This window comes from Strix aluco, chromosome 1 (genome assembly GCF_031877795.1).
Source record: "Strix aluco isolate bStrAlu1 chromosome 1, bStrAlu1.hap1, whole genome shotgun sequence".
NCBI lineage: Eukaryota > Metazoa > Chordata > Aves > Strigiformes > Strigidae > Strix > Strix aluco.
The window spans coordinates 46,757,708-46,774,927 of NC_133931.1; the positions used below are offsets into that span (position 1 = coordinate 46,757,708).

The 17,220-nt window shown below is 39.9% G+C and overlaps 1 protein-coding gene across 16 annotated transcripts in view; it reads right to left on the bottom strand.

Annotated features, from left to right (window-relative positions):
• The window catches only part of DTNA (dystrobrevin alpha), a 189,826-nt gene that overhangs the window by 55,935 nt on the left and 116,671 nt on the right, over positions 1 to 17,220 (bottom strand). For all 16 annotated transcript variants that reach the window (XM_074819847.1, XM_074819830.1, XM_074819964.1 and 13 more), the window contains 4 exons: positions 16,622 to 16,835; positions 8,754 to 8,839; positions 7,060 to 7,214; positions 2,528 to 2,633 (listed from right to left, as the gene is read on the bottom strand). In XM_074819847.1, the coding sequence (XP_074675948.1) occupies positions 2,528 to 2,633; positions 7,060 to 7,214; positions 8,754 to 8,839; positions 16,622 to 16,835 (561 nt within the window). The remainder of the gene's footprint in view (positions 1 to 2,527; positions 2,634 to 7,059; positions 7,215 to 8,753; positions 8,840 to 16,621; positions 16,836 to 17,220) is intronic.

Here is a 17,220-nt window from a genome sequence, read left to right on the forward strand (position 1 = left end):
ACAGGCAACGCTTCCTACACTACCAAATTCCTCATCACTTCTGAGCTGATGCCTGCACCTCCTGCTTGCAGCAGTGAAAAGTGTGTTCAGTGTCCAACAAAATATATGATAGAGGAAATTCATAAGTGGGAAAATCCACTGCACCCTTCAGCTGCGTTACTGTGAGGGTGGTGAAACACTGGAACAGGTTGCCCAGAGAAGTTGTGGATGCCCCCCCCCTGGAAGTGTTCAAGGCCAGGCTGGATGGGGCTTTGAGCAACCTGATCTAGTGGAAGGTGCCCCTGTCCATGGCAGGGGGGTTGGAACTAGATGATCTTTAAGGTCCCTCCCAACTCAACCCATTCTATGATTCTATTCTATAATACTGGGGGAAGCTGAAAGTTTTGCTGTGCTGTGAGGAGCTAAAGTGATGCACCTTGGATGTAAAGTCAAACTCAGCTGTCTGATTACTGGAAGCACAAAAGTGTACTTAGGCATGTTGTTGTCTCTTCATTACTGCTGTCTCATCTGTCCAACTGGCATCGTTTAGGTACCTATATATGGATTTGAACACTTTGAATCTGGCTTTGGATGCCCAGATTTGGAAAGCTGGCCATCGAAGGGACCCGTGTGGTTCTGTTCTCTGTTCCACTCAGAAGCAGACAGTAACAAGGATGCAAGTCACTGAGCACGCTAAGGCTCTAATTGAGATTCTGAAGCCCCTTCCTGGCAATAATGCTATTTCTGTTCCTCTCTCCTTGCTACAGCATGTACCCAATTTACCATGGGGTACCAAACATCTCCTTGTTGCCAGGCACCTTCTGCTTTTCAGTTGTAAGGTTCAGGCTGGGAGGATTCGGATCAATGCTGAGTGTGTCAGGGTTTAATACTCTGCCAGAATTTCACAGCAAGAAGGGTTAGTGCTCTAGGCTGGGAGAGTGCAAAGCTGGTAAGGGACAGGGATGGATGACAAGAGCTTGAGGAAGGTGGGGTAGATAGGTAGCTCTGTAGCCAAGAAGGATTTTGGAACTTCACCTTACCCACCTCGGTACCTTTCAATGGAAGAGAGATTTATTTAGTACAAGAACATGTATGACTTCCTCCTTCTTTTATCACCAAAAAATGGCTGCACACTGCCCCTTCCACCAGCCCCCTTTTCTTGTTGGAAATATAGTATAAATATTTCTATTGCCTAACAGGATGAGTATATATGATCTTGTCTTCCTCCTGCCACCCTCCCCCTGCCTTCTTTTACCGTGCAGCATCCCAAAGCTTCAGTTATGCTAGAGGTAAACCTTCAAGGGAGCAACAACACAAGAATACTCAACAAGCCCCTTACACAACAACCTCTAAGACAAAATACTGGGCTGTAAAATTGTTTACAAAAAACCTATTTATCTTGCTAAATGAATATTTTAAAATTTTTGTAAAAACTTCCTCCATTTTTAAATCTTCCTTTTCCTAGATTTAAAGTGTTGGAATAATAACCGTCAGCATCACTGCCTTCTGATGATCATGAGCAAGAAATGCCACATTACAAACAAGTACACCCAGATAATAAGACAGTAAAAAGGCATTTCTTGTCTCATGCTTTTTTTCTATTTAACACTGACAGTGCTAGTCCTTCTGGACAGCAGAAGCCAGCTGCATTGGAGCTGGGGAGCTCCTCCAGAACTACATGAGGAACTGGACTGTTTGCAGGCTGCAATTTGGTGGTTGGTATACACAGTGAGATGAAATGCACAAGCTTTCTAGCTCCACCCCTGCACTTTCTGTGTGGCAGCACCTTCTACAGTAACAGTATATGAAGGGTTTGGCTGGAGGACTACATCTGTGAGTCTGTGAACTTTTCCCCAGGTGTTCAATAAGTCAGAAGGCTGAGGAAGATGTTACTGTCCAGGGACATGCAACATGCACTGTGCAATAATCAAATGAATTGATCTTCATGGTACCTTCCTGTCTTAAAATGTGATCTACTCATTTTGGGGAAAGACAACCCTTGAGGAGAAAGAGGCATCTCACAGTTAAATCCTCATCTTCTGCACAAGCAAAGGATAAGGACGAATCGGGAACTTCCTTTTCAGAGTATATTGTCTGGCAGTGTAGGTTTAGGAGATCCTTCATAAGGACCTTTTGGCCAGTATTTTGCACTGCGCTGGACATCTCCTGCCAAGAATACTGCATGAACGGAAACTGCCAAGCTGTTCCTTCTCTGCTGCCATATGTCATAGCTAATAAAAGTTGTGGCCTTGATAGTTTACCAAATAGAAGTGTGTGAATGGATCAAGTGATATTGCTCTTTGCTTATCCAGAGCACAGGAGGAGAGGAGATGATCAGGATAATATCCTGAGCATAGCAAAAATTAAGCCACATTCCTGGCCAAATGACCAACAGGATTCTTTAAATATTTTACCAGTGACTGTAAAAATAGCACATGCAATCAATGAATGCAGTACAGTAGCTCTTACAAAACCATCTACAGAGTGAGAAAATCACCACACAAAAGTTTACTTTTGTAACTGGTTTTTGGCAGAAGCTCTTACTTACCATTTTCAACATTTGCCAGTCGATGCAGAAGTGGTAACCACACTAGACACTGTGGTGGGGGATCAGACATGAGAGTATCCAAGAAAGTGTTTAACGTGACTTTTTTCTGCTCAAACAAGCAAACAAACATGCACAAAGAATCAGTAATTAGACATATCAAAATGGTTTTATCCTGTCTTTACAGAAATGCTTGAGAACAAGTTCCAGACACTGTTTCCTTGTAGCCCTGGTTTACTAAAAAGAACAAGTGATAGTAGCAAAGCCTTTCCAAATTATTTTTAGTAGTTCCAATGTATACTACTGATGACTAGCAGCCCTTTTCACAAGGCTGGGTTAGAGACACCTAGCTCCCACTCACTTCAAGACTCTCTTCTAAAAGTCATTGCCTGAAGATGCTTTGTGAATAAGGTTGGCATTCAACTCTTCATGTTTTCATGTGTTTTGAGTACCCTATAACAAGTACAAGTGCATGTAGGGTATCACTATGTATTACCAATTTTCACATGAAAAGTCACTGCAGAGAATGACTGATGGTACTCCAAGAAAGAAAATGAAAGAAAATAACAAGGGAGTATAATTTCAAAACAAATATAAGGTAAGGACAGACTATCACAGGCAATTGTGCTACTGTAATTTAAGAAACTATGTTTGTCTGTTGAGTGATGGCAACTAATTATGGGTGAGCTCTGATTGTGGGATGTTGTGTTTGCATACACTTGAGGACTACAACTGTTCCTAAACTCTCCACATCTGTAAGCACTTAAAGATCTATGCCGCTTTATCTTTCAAAGCAATTTAAACTCTAAAATACCCCTGTTTATTTTAAAAATCTAATCTAGGGCCTTACATTTCTTAGGTGTCTGGAAAAAGTCCTCACAAATCTTAGTTCATTTGTTCTTTCAGACATGTAGGTGATATTTCAGCCTGAGATATCTCCATCATAAATACATGCTCTTTCCTATGTAGTATACTGGATACATAAATGGGTACTAAAGTACACACCTACTGGGTGGTCAAGGACAGAGAGTCCTTAAGAAATCAGCAACTAAGCCTTCCTTTAAAATAAAATTAAGATGCAAAAATATTGAGCCCTGTTGAGACTGGGTACAGATATAATTTGTAGCCATACATATTTAAGTAGCATCCCCATATCCAAAGGGATTGCTAAATTTTCATATCTGATTGCATAAGCTACTGCTTTAACTTGCTAAAGAACTGTGGTTACCCCATGAGGAAGCAAAACAGCAGCTATGCAGTGACATGTATCATCTCTGTGTGTTGTGGAACGCTTTTAAGAGCTGAGATTTCCAGATGGAGAGTCTGTGCTGCATTTATATACAACTGCCATCAGATGTGAAGAAAATCATTATTTCTGTTATACACTGAGTGATCAGTGGAAAACATCGCACTCTGTAACAGTCTCAGGGCTGAAATATTGCAAGATATTGGGAAATCTATAAAGATATTTGTCCCTAGGAGAAGAGAAAATACTTCAGGCTAGTTGGGAAAATGGTCTTGATTCTTTAATGAACAGAAACAGCCAGAATGTGAGCTCTAAATCTCACTGAAATACTATCTTTTCCCACAATATCTACAGTATGAAAGTCCAATCAAACAGCTACCACCTGCTTGTTTTATGAATGATCTTTCCACCCATGGAGAGTGGAAAACCACTTCCCAAATAGGCATCCTATGTTATAAGCATCAGATGACAGAAAACAATCTTTCTTTTGGAGATCTGCTGTGGATGTTTGGCCTGGCTTTGCTGACCAATGTCACCAGCAAATGTTTGTGCTGTCTGCAGCAGAAATGAGAGCAGGAGAAAAGGCAGAGTGAAGTTTTGGAAAAGAAAGGTCCTCCAGTGCCCCATACTGCAGAGCTGAGTAGCCTTAAGTCTTCCCTCTGCTCTTGAAGGCAGATAAGCTGGCAGCAAACGCACAGCCAGTCTAAACAAGCAAATAGATGGGGAGACAAGAACAACTCTTCCACAATGCAGTAGGCTTTTGAATGCAGCTATAATTTAAAACCTGATTGCACCAAATAAAGCAACTTAGCTTCACTGGCAGCTTTATGGCTGAACTCTTCTGGTGGTCACTGATTTTATGGATTAGAGAGAGCAGTGTCCCTTAAAAGGACACCAGCAGAGCAATTTTCATACATTTTAAAAAGCATATTTTTCTCCTGCATTTTTGTTTCATCTGCTGGGAAAGTTGAAACTGAAAGCTGTTTTCTAAATATATGATACATGCAGATGGTGTCTAGGTTTGTGGAATAACACTTAGCCAAGTGCTAAGAAAATGAAGTTAGTGTCTATCCTTTTAGTTTGGGATAAAAAAAGAGAAATAAAAAGTTTTTTTTATAATAGCAACACTTTTTAATACAGATACAGTGTAACATCATATTAACCCTACCTATGGGGGAAAGTGGTGGTGATAAAACTCCTTTTTGAGCCAGACATTTGTATTCTGAAACATTAAGTCACTTGCTCTGGCATTTCTGTTCCATAAATTTGCTGATGAGGAAACACTGTTGTTTCTATTTGAATAGCCATTCAATCTAGCAGTGGTTCACAGACAGAGGAAAATACATGGTTAGATCAAATAAACCAGTACAATGGGGAATAATAAAAACATTTCTGCAATAGGAAAAATCCTTTCAGATGCAAACTGAAATGGATTTGACACCACGAGCAGAAGATCATTCCCAGAATTTTTTCGTTTCCTGAAATTGATGAATCTATGTATCAGGGGGCTGAAAGGCTTCTGGTAAGCAAAAGTCATCCAGACTGAGAACAACAGAGAGAGAGTGCCAAATTTATCCCAAGGCATCAACTTCTGATAATGCTAAGTGCAATATGAGAGAGTGAAAGAACAATCTACAGTGTGACTAAGACTGTAAATATCATTTATCACAGTGTCATAAGGATATGTTGTTTTGAGTCTTGTTTCAAAACTCTGGTTCATCCCTAGTGAGGACGTAATGAGAATTACATAAAGTGAGTTTAAGTGAAATATTAGACTAGATTTACAAGACTACTTGGCTGCCTACAGATCAAAACAACAGCTTTGTAAATCTGCTGTGTACCTACATCAGTCAGAGAACTAATTCTCATTAGCTTTAAGTGGAGACTGTGAACTAAACCATCTAATGCCTGTTTGGAGACTTTGTTTCTTAAGGTACCTTAGCACATTTGGTCCACTCATTTGAATGCAATGCCAATGAAAGTGCGATTTCTGATGGCTGCTCAGATAGAAAATGAGGCCTGAATGACATTTTTTCGAGGAAAGAAATTGCTTTTTCATCTTTAATAATAGCATGTCCAACATGCAAAGCTTGAATGCCCTGTTGCCATGCAAGAGCACTCTTTTATTATTTGAACATAAGACTAGTAGAAGTCACTTCACTATGTAAATTCTTCAACATAAGATGAAGTGCTATCTTAAGTCTCCCTCTGTGAAACAAGACTAGTTTCACATATGCAAACATTGCCATTTAAAATGATTTGGGAGATGATTCAATAAATGAATTTCAACAATGCCTTTCCGTTGACTGGAGTGCCTATTGATTAGTGATGAAACTGAGAGAAAACAAAAAATGAGACTCTATTTTACATGAAAATGACACTATTCCTGCTCCATTCAACTTATTTGTTCAACACTATTCAGTTAGTGAATGGAAGGATAAAGAGAAAGAGAATATCACTTTATTTGTAACTGTTCTCCAGTTTCAGCATCTTCCCTTACTTTATAGTTATGGAATTATACAGTGTGATGTATGGCAAGAGCCAGAGGAATTATCTCTTTCTCCATTACAGAAGTGGAAAACCAGCCCCAATTAGGGGATCTATTGAAGTGCAAGGTATTAGCTACAGCCAATGTACTGTACTCAGTGCACCTACAGAGTCTGGTGAGTTGTGGAAAAATCTCATATTTTCTTCAGGATCAATACATTGCTTTCCTGACCCTATCTCACTGATCTCATCTCCAAGAGACTAGGGATTTTCTAATACCTACTGACTCCCATTTTCAATAAAGGTTTAAGGTCATTTTCTTCTCACTCGTAAACAACTTCTGTGTGCACAACATCACTTGGAAAACATGTAGTTTGATTTTTTGGTGGGAGCTGAGCTTTGTACGGAGAAGTTAAAGTCTCATACATGCTTATAGCAAAAACAACTAACTGGAGTGGAGGATTGTATGTCTTGGGGTATTTATACCACCTAAATGTAAGTATCTAACTTAGGTGCTTAAATTAGGAAGTTAGGCTCCTCAGGCTCCCTAATTAGGGACATGTAAGTTAAGATCCTGCTCTGAATCAGTTTTTGACTAAGCTTCTCTCTCCTCCGTGGTTGTATGGGGAACCTATAGAGACTAGCTAACCTACATGCCAGCAATTAGCGAAGTGGACCTCCCCTCCACCCAGTCATGTGTTTCCTGGGTGAATATGCATGTATCTGTAAGAAAGGAAGAAAGTCTTGGCCCGCTGAGGGGTGATTGAGATCCTGTGTTCTCAGATGCTCACTCTTCATTTACCTGTTGCGAGAAACAGGATTTTGCTGATTGCTCAGTATAACCAAATGAAGGCCCTTCAAAAACAGCCGTGGGCAGCTTGAGAACTTCCCGCAGAAACATGTCGTATCTGCCATAAACCATCACTCCACTGGAGTCAGAAATCATTGAGAAAATATCTGAGGGGGAGAAAAGACAAGAAAAGGAAACAGCAATTTCAGTGAGAGCTACAAATTTGCTCTGAATTAAGATCATCTGATTTGAACCAGAAGTGCTAACCAACATGTTCTGCTTATGGCAGCCTCCACTATTACTGCATCTTTAATTATAACCCACCTCAATAGAAAACAAATATAATGATTTACATATAAAAAAGAAGCAGATTTTGATATTAAAATATTCCTGCTTTTTTTCACTGTGTGTGGTCATTTTTTTAAGCACAGTCTGATGCATGGCATGAGGCAGTAATTTAATCAGATAAGAAGGATCTAATTTGACAAGCTACGCAACATCAGCTTTTTGCCTACTGCCAGCTTACCATGTCAAATCTAAATCTTGACAATGAGCTCATTAAGTCAGTTGTTATTGTTTTGGACACACAAAGCACTGAAGGTCTTTCAAATGCATTACTTTTGACTCTTCTCCCTTTTTTGCTTTTTTTGTTCATGTATAAAAATATCGCAGTTTTATTATTGCAGAGATGCATATTTCTCAGCCTTTACTTTTCCCCTTGTTTAAAATTATCCTAAGCTTATCAGGGGATCATAGACTAAGGAACATCTATAATTTTTCAGGGTGTCATGTCAGCTGCTTCATTTCCAGGAACCTGAAGGGCAATTCTGACAATAGGACCCTGGGACTGCTGACCCGAAACATGAGCATCGTACTCCAGCCTTCCACTGGATGGGCCCTGCTCCTCTTCTTTAAGCAGCCTAGGGAACAAAGTGTTCAATTTATAATTTATAATTTAAGTTCAATCTGCATTTGAGTTTCTACACAGAAATAATATATTTAAAAATGCCATCAAATCTGGAAGACTAAATTAGCACCTGGGATTTCTACTTGTCTACTCCAATCCACAACAATTTGCAGACTCAATTTTCTTTGGCAGTGGTAGAAGACTCAGAGGAAACTGAAGGTTGACATTAATCCTTTTAGTCTGGAAAATGGTGTTCTGGACCTGAGCTACAGGCATCATAGCACTAAACAGAAAGTCTTTCATTGCAGCTACAAGTAAACTATGCCTTGGCTATTGGGGAACTGGGAATAAATACAGTGAAATGAGAAATCTGTTCTTCAAAATAGATGGAATTAGTATGTGCCCTATGGGAAGAAATATAAATAGTGCATAAATATATTGTACTTCTAAGTGTGAAATGAGAGATGTTACTAAAAAATGTCTGAAGAAATTGCTAAGTGATGCTTCATGATGTTGAACATTTGAAGCACTTACCTGTACTCTGAATTCCATCATTCCAAAGGAAAAAAATCCACGAATCAGAACCTCAATATATGCAATCTGGCTCCAAAAATATGAAGTCCAGTGTGAAGTTCAGTCAAATATTTAGCAGGATTTACTTGGAGATATATACAGTGCAAATCCCAAACCTAGCCACAATATCGTAACTTATCCTAATTCTCTCTTTTCCTACCTGTACTGTTATCTCTTGAAGTACGACAATGATTAACAGGTAAAAAATGTCACCCAAAAGACTTACATCTTAATTTGTCCATGATCTTTCCTCCACAAAGAGTTGCCAAGGCCATTTTGACAGCAAAAACGGAAATTTTACCATGTCCTTCCCTGTTCAAAAGTAGAAAGTAGACATATTTGAATGTCCATTTTATAATATAGACCTCTTTCCATTTAAAATGTATATAACTGAAATGACATACTGTAATGCACGCTATATGTGGATTGACATACAAAGAAATAAGACCTTTAAAATGAAAGTTTGTTTTGTGGGAATACTCATCAGTACATTATTCTGTAAAGATCTCAGAACAGATTTATTATGTATATGAAGCTCAGTATTAAACTGTTTATCTCATTATACACTAAGGTGATGATTATTACTGCTATTTGCGGGAAGGCACCTATCACTCTCATGGTCTCCCTATCCTACGTGCACTGTGTATCTTCTGTCCCTAGAAGATTGCAAATAAGTGCAAAAATCAACACTGGGAACGAAAGTGAAAAAGCAGAAAGGGCTCACATGATTGCACAAGCTGCATATTATACCTGTTAATAAGTCCTGACAACTGCCTTTTAAATGATACACCTGACTCCCATGAACCTTTAAGAAGGACTTTGCTGAAAATTGGGGAATATACTTGCATCCAGAATGAGCAAAGGCCATTTGTTGTGCTATGTAGAAGAGTCTTGTCCCTGGCTTGTTAAAGTTGACGCTACGCCTGGCTCTCTTATTGTCAACTTAAAATGCATAATGCTATTAAACCCCAAATGCACACAGGACTATGCCTCGGGACAAAAAGACATAGTTTTTTCTCTAAGTCCAGTCACTTTCAGGTAAAAATAAAAGAATTTTTCTTCTCCCTGGAAGGATCAGACCATATACTGCACTCTCAGGATGCTGTGTTCACTTTTAGCACATTGCCAATTCTTCCTTCAACTGTCTTGAAGCACACAATGGCTTAACTTTATTGCTCCTCTTGCTATCCTCATTCTCCCTCTCCGGTCATAATGGTCCCCAATGATTACCTGCCATAATAGAAACTTTGGTATATTCGAGCTGCATTAGTAATACGTGACTTCACACACTGCAAGGCACTCTTAGCTCCTAAAAGACCTATCCCCCCAGTTCACACAAAACTAGGCCCAGTGTTGACAGGAACGGCAGAACAAAAATGCTGTAATGTTCAGTCCCTTTCCAAAGATGAGAATGAATATTATCTCATAAATTCATCTGCTTTTTAATGTTCATTTTTTTGACATCCTAATGCTGAAATGTGATTTTTCTTGAAACTCTCAGAGTCATACTATAAGGCAGTAAGAGTCCACAGTGGAGCAACTTTTATCTGTCGTCCAAACTCCTTAGCATTAAATGGTTTCCCATATGCCTGTTTAATGACATCAGTGAGAACATGTTGTCATCATGCTTTAAAAAAGACAGTCAGCCAATATTTGTGAGTTTAGCAAAATGGCACCCATGTCTCCCTCTAAATTCTACTGATAGGGCTAATGATGGGACCAGATAATAAAGTTTGAAGTCATTTTTTGGAAGTGGAGTTTCTGTGACCTTCAGTCTTTACCAAGGAACATTACACTTACAAGAGATTTCCTGTTAAAATATATACAATTATGCCTTACATAAGATAAGTCTAACTGCACTGGCAATAGCAATATATAGAAATTCAACTGTTCGCCAATATTTCTGAAATTACTCTGCTGATTGTCATAATTCTAATGCAAAAAATTGCGTCTGATCAGAATTAAAAGATAAACTGATTCTGTAAAGACACAGAGCCTGTGACTGTCTCTCTCTCTGCTAACCCCAAACCTGACTAATACAGTAACATATACATATATAGTAGACATGAATGGTATACACATATTAGTACATTAAAGTATGCTACACGCTTCACTGCTACATTCATTAAGTCACTCAGACTTTAGAAAATGAGTCAGTTCCCTAAGCTTGGCTAGCTAATAATCTTTAAAATTTGTTGAATTGGATTTAGTCTACATCAGTGTGACCCATGATTTTAAATATTAATTCTAAATATTCTTTACACTCATTTAAAATTCTTTTTGTCAGAAAACCAACTAGAGATACAGACAAAAAAAATAAATTCCCTACTTTGGTATTTAAGAAATAAATCTTTACTGTGTTCTTTAATGCTGGCTTTTGTCCACATTTTCTTCTTCATTATATTGTGTTCTCTTTGAGTGGCTTCGTAAGATTAAATCCACAGTATAGGAATTTCCAGTCTTCTGTACTTCCATCTTTCATTGACTGGATTCTAATTTGTGTAAAACAGGACCTAGCACTGTTATCGCTGAGAATTTGGTCATTTTGTATTCTTTTTGTGTGTGCTACCCTTTAGACCTTTGGGACCTTTTCTGCACTGTTCCATCATGAGGTTTTCACCTGTCTTTTAAGAGAGTGGTTATACTTAAGAAAAATAAATGCTAAGTGGAAGCAATGGAATTCTTAAGAAGCAATGGAAGAATCAGAGGAAAAACTAAAGCCCACGCGGAAGTGCTTCAGATTTAGATTAATTTTCCCACTAGGTTTAGTTACATTTACTAATAGGATTATATTCTTGAATGGCAGACACACATCAACTTGCCTTCAGCTTTCAAGCCCAGAGCCACTGGCTTTTCCCATACTCAAACAGTTACAGAACAGAGGAACAGAAATGAAAATATTTCATTTATCTCTTCAATCTCTCTGTTTGAGTTGATTAGTTTTGACATTGTATTTTGTATTGATCATTTGTATTCATAAAGGCATCATTAGAGCCAGTATAAATTCAATTTGCCCTTCAAATATATATAAGAATGTGTCTGTCTGTGCATACATATACATGCATGCATATATAAATATATATGACTGATGAACAGACAGGATAATGGGGCCTAAGACTCACCAACATAATTTGGATCCAGAAGTGCCCTAAGCTATGTCTAAGCACTACAGATGTCCTTGACTGGCAGCACTGGGGCTTCACAGTGTTTGTTGTGTAAAAGTAAATGCTGAAGCAGTGGCTCACAGCAGCATAAAGATCTCTGTTGAAGTCAGAGCTCCCTGAAAGAAGCTTTAGGTTGGCTAACGCAAAGAGATACAAATTTTACTAGTGGAAATAGGAGAGGACAGAAAATATTTTGATTTTACATAGCACCTCTCTTACTGAGGTTACTCTTCAGATCCTAGCACTAGAAGCACTAGAAGCATAAATGATGGCAAAAGGAAACCTTGAAGCTGATGTGCACTTAGCAACAACACAGGATGGAGTGCTCAGGAAAGAGAGAGATGGCCAGGGCTTAAGGTTATTTCCTGCTGCTTGGGGGAAAAAGGGCAAAAAATAATACATGCTTTTGGACACCAGAACAGAGCAGAAGGTTTACTCTTCAACTGCGTGGCTGCAGAGAGACAGCCTCTCCCCAGAGGAAGGAAGCCCCACGGACTGCCTGATAAAATCCACAGACCATACAAGGTTAAGTCCAGCTCCAGGGTCTGAATTTGCCTTTTGGGTCAGCAAGGAGAGTGGTATCAAATGGGTGACACTGACATTTGTCAGGATCTCTAGCAATACTCATACTGAGACAGTCATATGATGGGGAAAGCTATAAAGAAGTAACATCACATCTTTAGAAACAGCAAATGTGTCCCATGAAATGGACATTGAGACAATACATTTTTTTCTCGTTAACTAGGCATGGAGTGGTGCTTCTCCGATGCTTTAAGTTATCTTTTCCAAAAGTAATGAAACTTCTTTGGTTACTTGTGGGCCTCCTACTGCCCACCTGACTTAGGGCAGCCAATTCTGAAATGTCAGAGGCTGTAACTACAAATTCCCATTTTCACAAACAGGTTTCAGGGAGGAAATTTTATTGGAATCAAGCAAAATTCTTTCATTTAGGAGAGCAAATTGCATAATGGCTTGAAATGCATTTTTTTTTCTGGACTTCCTTGGTAAAAGCAGGCTGGCCTGTACGACTTCCAGTGATTAGCGAAGGTGGAGGAGAGGGAATTAAACACTTCACAGCTCTGAATACACAGAGGAGCAAGAAGTTATACTTCCAAAAGAGATACTGAACATCTTTATGTACTGAACTCAGTATGATTCAAATGTGTGTTTGATTAAATACGAGCACGAATATTTCCTCTTTTGTTTGTAGAAGTCAAGACCCTCCAGCCAGACTGGGTCTGTTTCATAGCCCAGAGCTCACAGCTCCATTCATAGGACAGGTGTGTCAAGGGACAGAGAAAAATCAGCTATTTTCTTGTCAGTTAAACTCTGCAGCAAGAATAGCTGTATTGCAGTACTGAGTCAGTGCCGAAGACAATCTAGCACAGAATATTTTACAGTCTGTTTAAAAAGAATCTTTTCGGGAATGGCTCGATTGAATGAGGCTGACGTTCTACCCAGCCACCTAGTCTTTGACACTGGCCTGGAATGAATTTTTCAGAGAGGTTTGAACTTGTCATCTTTTTATATAGTACTTGCGTGCCAGTGAAGGAAGTACGTCATTATTTCATAAAGCCACTTCATCACCTTAGACCTTGAAGCAAAAGCTATTGCTCATTTTTAATGTGCAGTTAAAAACACAAATCCGGCATGTTTTTGTCCAGATTTTTTAAAGTCTGACCACCTCATTCTGCTCATTAGTTTTGGTCTGTTTGGGTCCTCTACCACATGATGCTGACTTTCACACACTAACAGCAAATTAATTGGAACAGCATTTTTGTTTGTGAATTTTGATTTTACTGACTTGCAGTTTTATAAGTTTGCACTTTAGTCTTGGCTTAGCGTGAAGGAGCATCACACTCACCATCACATGAAATCTCATACAGTATAATTTTTTCCCACTTTTTTCTCCCTTCAGGATTGAGCACAGGGAAATACAATTACCTGTAGGCCTAATGAATCCCCAACGCCATGAAAAAATCATAAAAAAACTGGGATGAAAGTTCAGCACAGGCAGTGGGCAAGCTGGCCCACATGCCATGGCATTGCACCATGGTTCCTCTTAAGTTTTGCTAGCCAGGTTCTAGCTCCTGAGAAGACATCGGTATTGCACGCCTAGGGAAATACTCCCTGCCAGATGGCAGAGAAACCTGAGAAGTTTTCAGCAGGCTATAAACAAAGCAAGAAGCTCTGTTTAAAGCTTACAGTAACTACAGCCAGCACAGTACATGTGGGGCAGTACATATTAACTAGAACTAAATAAATGAGACAGTGGTTGGCTTATTAGATTTAATATCACACATTAACTTGTCCCTTGTGGTCCGTTCATATACGTTAAGTTGCAAACTCCATCTTTGTGTTTCAAACAGGACATGAGAAACTGCATAACCTTTTCTGGACCTGCTCACAGTACAGCAGGAGCAGCCATCTCTGCACAGCCTCAAACACCAAAAACATCCACGATCACTTAGAACAGCCTTCTCATTTATACTGAAGAGCTATTTGGTCTTGGAAAGCTGTTCTGGGTTTTTTCGTTGCTGTCTGTATTCATAGAATCAAATGTGATCACATTAACATTCATTAATAAACATGAAAAATAATTCTTCAGTAGCCACCTAGAAATTTGGATAGCATTTCTGCAGGCCAACTGTTTCCTTAAATCACAAGGTTAAGGAATAGAGGAGTGAATCCAGATCAAAGATAACAGGATTATTTTAGGGGTAACTGTCATGATTTCAGTATGATTCATGCACCTAGTAAAACCCCTTTTTTCATCAGAGAAGACTGCAGGCAATTTAGTTTAACTGTCCAGTTTCTATAAATGGGGAGAGAGCGAGAAAAAGACTTCATCCCGCGTCACATTTTCATCCCTGTTCCCCCTATGTGCAATGCATTGCTTCCCTCTGAGCATGGGATCACAAGAAAACACCTTGCTCCTTCTTCTACCAACTTGTAGCCTTCAGCAGAAAGACCTTTCTGCTGCAGTGCAGGGGAGGGGATGGAAGGGAGCAACATGGGAAGCAGACACATCAGCTCTGGCTAGACCCCAGCAGCTCTCACTGTCCCTGTAGCATGTAGAGCCACCTCCTCCCTCTGTTTCCCAGAAACAGGGAAATCTGGACCACCAGTGGTTGCTAAACCAACATCTGACCCAAAACTTCAATAACCTGAACCATACTAAGGAGTAGGGCACATTCTGACAATCAGAGGCTTAACTTGTATGTCTGTATCTGTGATAGGTGTCCAAACTCCCATTACAGTAAAGAGAGATCTAGTTAACACACATCTCCATGAAGCCTGAACTTAGATATTTCAGACTGCACCTAAACCTCATCCCAGATGTTTGGCGCATTTAAAACGGTGTGATAGGCAGCCAGTCCCTATCCCAGATGTCAGAGTTGGGAGACTTCCTGGGGGTCCTTTGGGTGTCTCTGTTCTTCTTGGGAAGTGCACCCTGTGCAGCCCATTCGAAGGCAGCACGACAGACTGAGTTGCTGCTTGGCAAATGGAGTGAGGGTCACAGCCTCCTCACCCCTGGGAAGGCCTGATGGGAGCCCTGAAACAGGTCACAACCCACAACACATGGGATGTTTTCGGGGAAAGCAAAACCTTACCCCTTTAAGCACATTCTCCGTTTCCCTACAGGGGAGTAAATTCCTCTCCTTCATTTTGCTGCAAGTAGCCTTGACGTCTAGCTGAGATCTTTACCGCTTTACAGTGAGCTACAAAACAAGCATGTTATTGCAGGCCTTGCTTCCACAGTCCTGGGTCTTTCCCTGTGTTTACCAGCTGGGGAGCAGTTTGCTTCCGGCATGCAGCAATGCATGCATCTGGCCATCTTCACTGTCCTTTAGTGTTCTTGTTACAGACACAATGGTATCAAATAAGATGCCTGTTCCTTCTTTTACTGCCCTTAAGGGGACAAAAGTATTCCTAAAGGCTAGGGTTTCACAATGGATTGGCTTTTTTTCTTCGCTTTGGAGGGTCCGGAGGGGAGGTTGGGTGCAGCCTCATCATGTGGAACATCTACTTTTTCTCCCCGTTGCCATGGTGACTGAGCCACTAGCTGGTCTGGCTCTGAAAGGTGCTCAATGACACCCAGCATCAGGGCCCTCAAGCAAGAGGACGTGAAAGAGAGAGGGGGAGAGGGGCAGGATCCTCATTTTAATGTGTCATGGCCAGTGTTTTCAGCTGGTGAATTTTCAAAATATAAGCCATAGGAGGCAATAGGTCATCTGCATCTGTCAGACTTAACCACTGTTCTCCAATAATTTGGTTTTTAGGACTGCAAATGTTGCAGTACAGGTTGATGACTATGTATTCAGAAACTGTAATATGTATACACAGTATACTCGTTAAGGTAAGTGGCTCGCTCTATCTCAAACTTGTCCTTTTTGTAATACTGGTCCCATGCAGTAATAAACAACATGAATTTCATCACCTCCAGGTCTTTATCCTATTTCTGTCATGGTCTCAAAATCATGCTGCACTGGCATGAGCCAGAAGAAAAAATTGCTTACAGCTGCAAGAACTTGCAGGAAAATAAGCTCTTTCAAAATAATGAGCCATTAACCCATGGCACTGCTGCAGAGGCATTGCAGTGGTGTCAGCCACTGGTGTGTCAATAAATAACAAGGCAAATTAGAAGTGGATGTAAATTTGTTACTGTAGATAATTCTTTTTTGATATAAACTGGAACAAGTCTGAGTAACTGGATGAAAACACAGTTGTGCTGAATTTGGCTCAACAGAAAGGAAAGCAGAGGCCCTTAATTTAGGTTCTCTCCCTAGTTAGCACTATTCACATGCTCATTATTTGGGTCACAATTTAGCTTGTTCAATTGTTTTCCAAAGATATTTTGGAGCAAGTAAAATCCTTTCACCAGTTGGGAGAGGAGGGAAGCACACGTGGCTAAGAAAGGCAGACTTACGGATCAAAGGCTGCTAGCAAGAAGTTGAGCAGTAAGCTGATGGATTGCTCCACGTTTATCTGGTGGGTTGTTGGCATCCGTTTGTTGAGCTGGTAGAAGATAGTTGAAATCACAGCTTCCAGGCGAGCCACATTCAGTTCGATGTTGGGATCCAGGTTGTTCAGTGCATTTTCCCGCAAGGCTTCTATCACATTCCAGATGTCCACCAGGTGCACTAGGAGACAGGACAGAAACAGCCGGTGGGGATACATGCTCCTGAAAGCAACTGAGAAAAAAAGTCGCCTCATCCCACAGGGTGGGGAATAACACAATCACACAGGACACGCTTCATGAATAATTAAATGAATGAATGTATTTTCCATCACTGAGAATTGAACGTGGTGAAAGAACAAGCAAATAAAATTTAAATCTGTTAATAAGCAAACAATATATTGATATTATTAGTTGCAATGTGTACAACTTCAGACTGGGAAATCATTCCTTATTGTATAAAGCATTCAACTAAAAATCTGTATTTTACGGAAATCACTGGAAGGTAAATATATGCTAATTGTTTTTCTGAACCATGCCTCTATGAATACCCATTCAGAAATTACTCT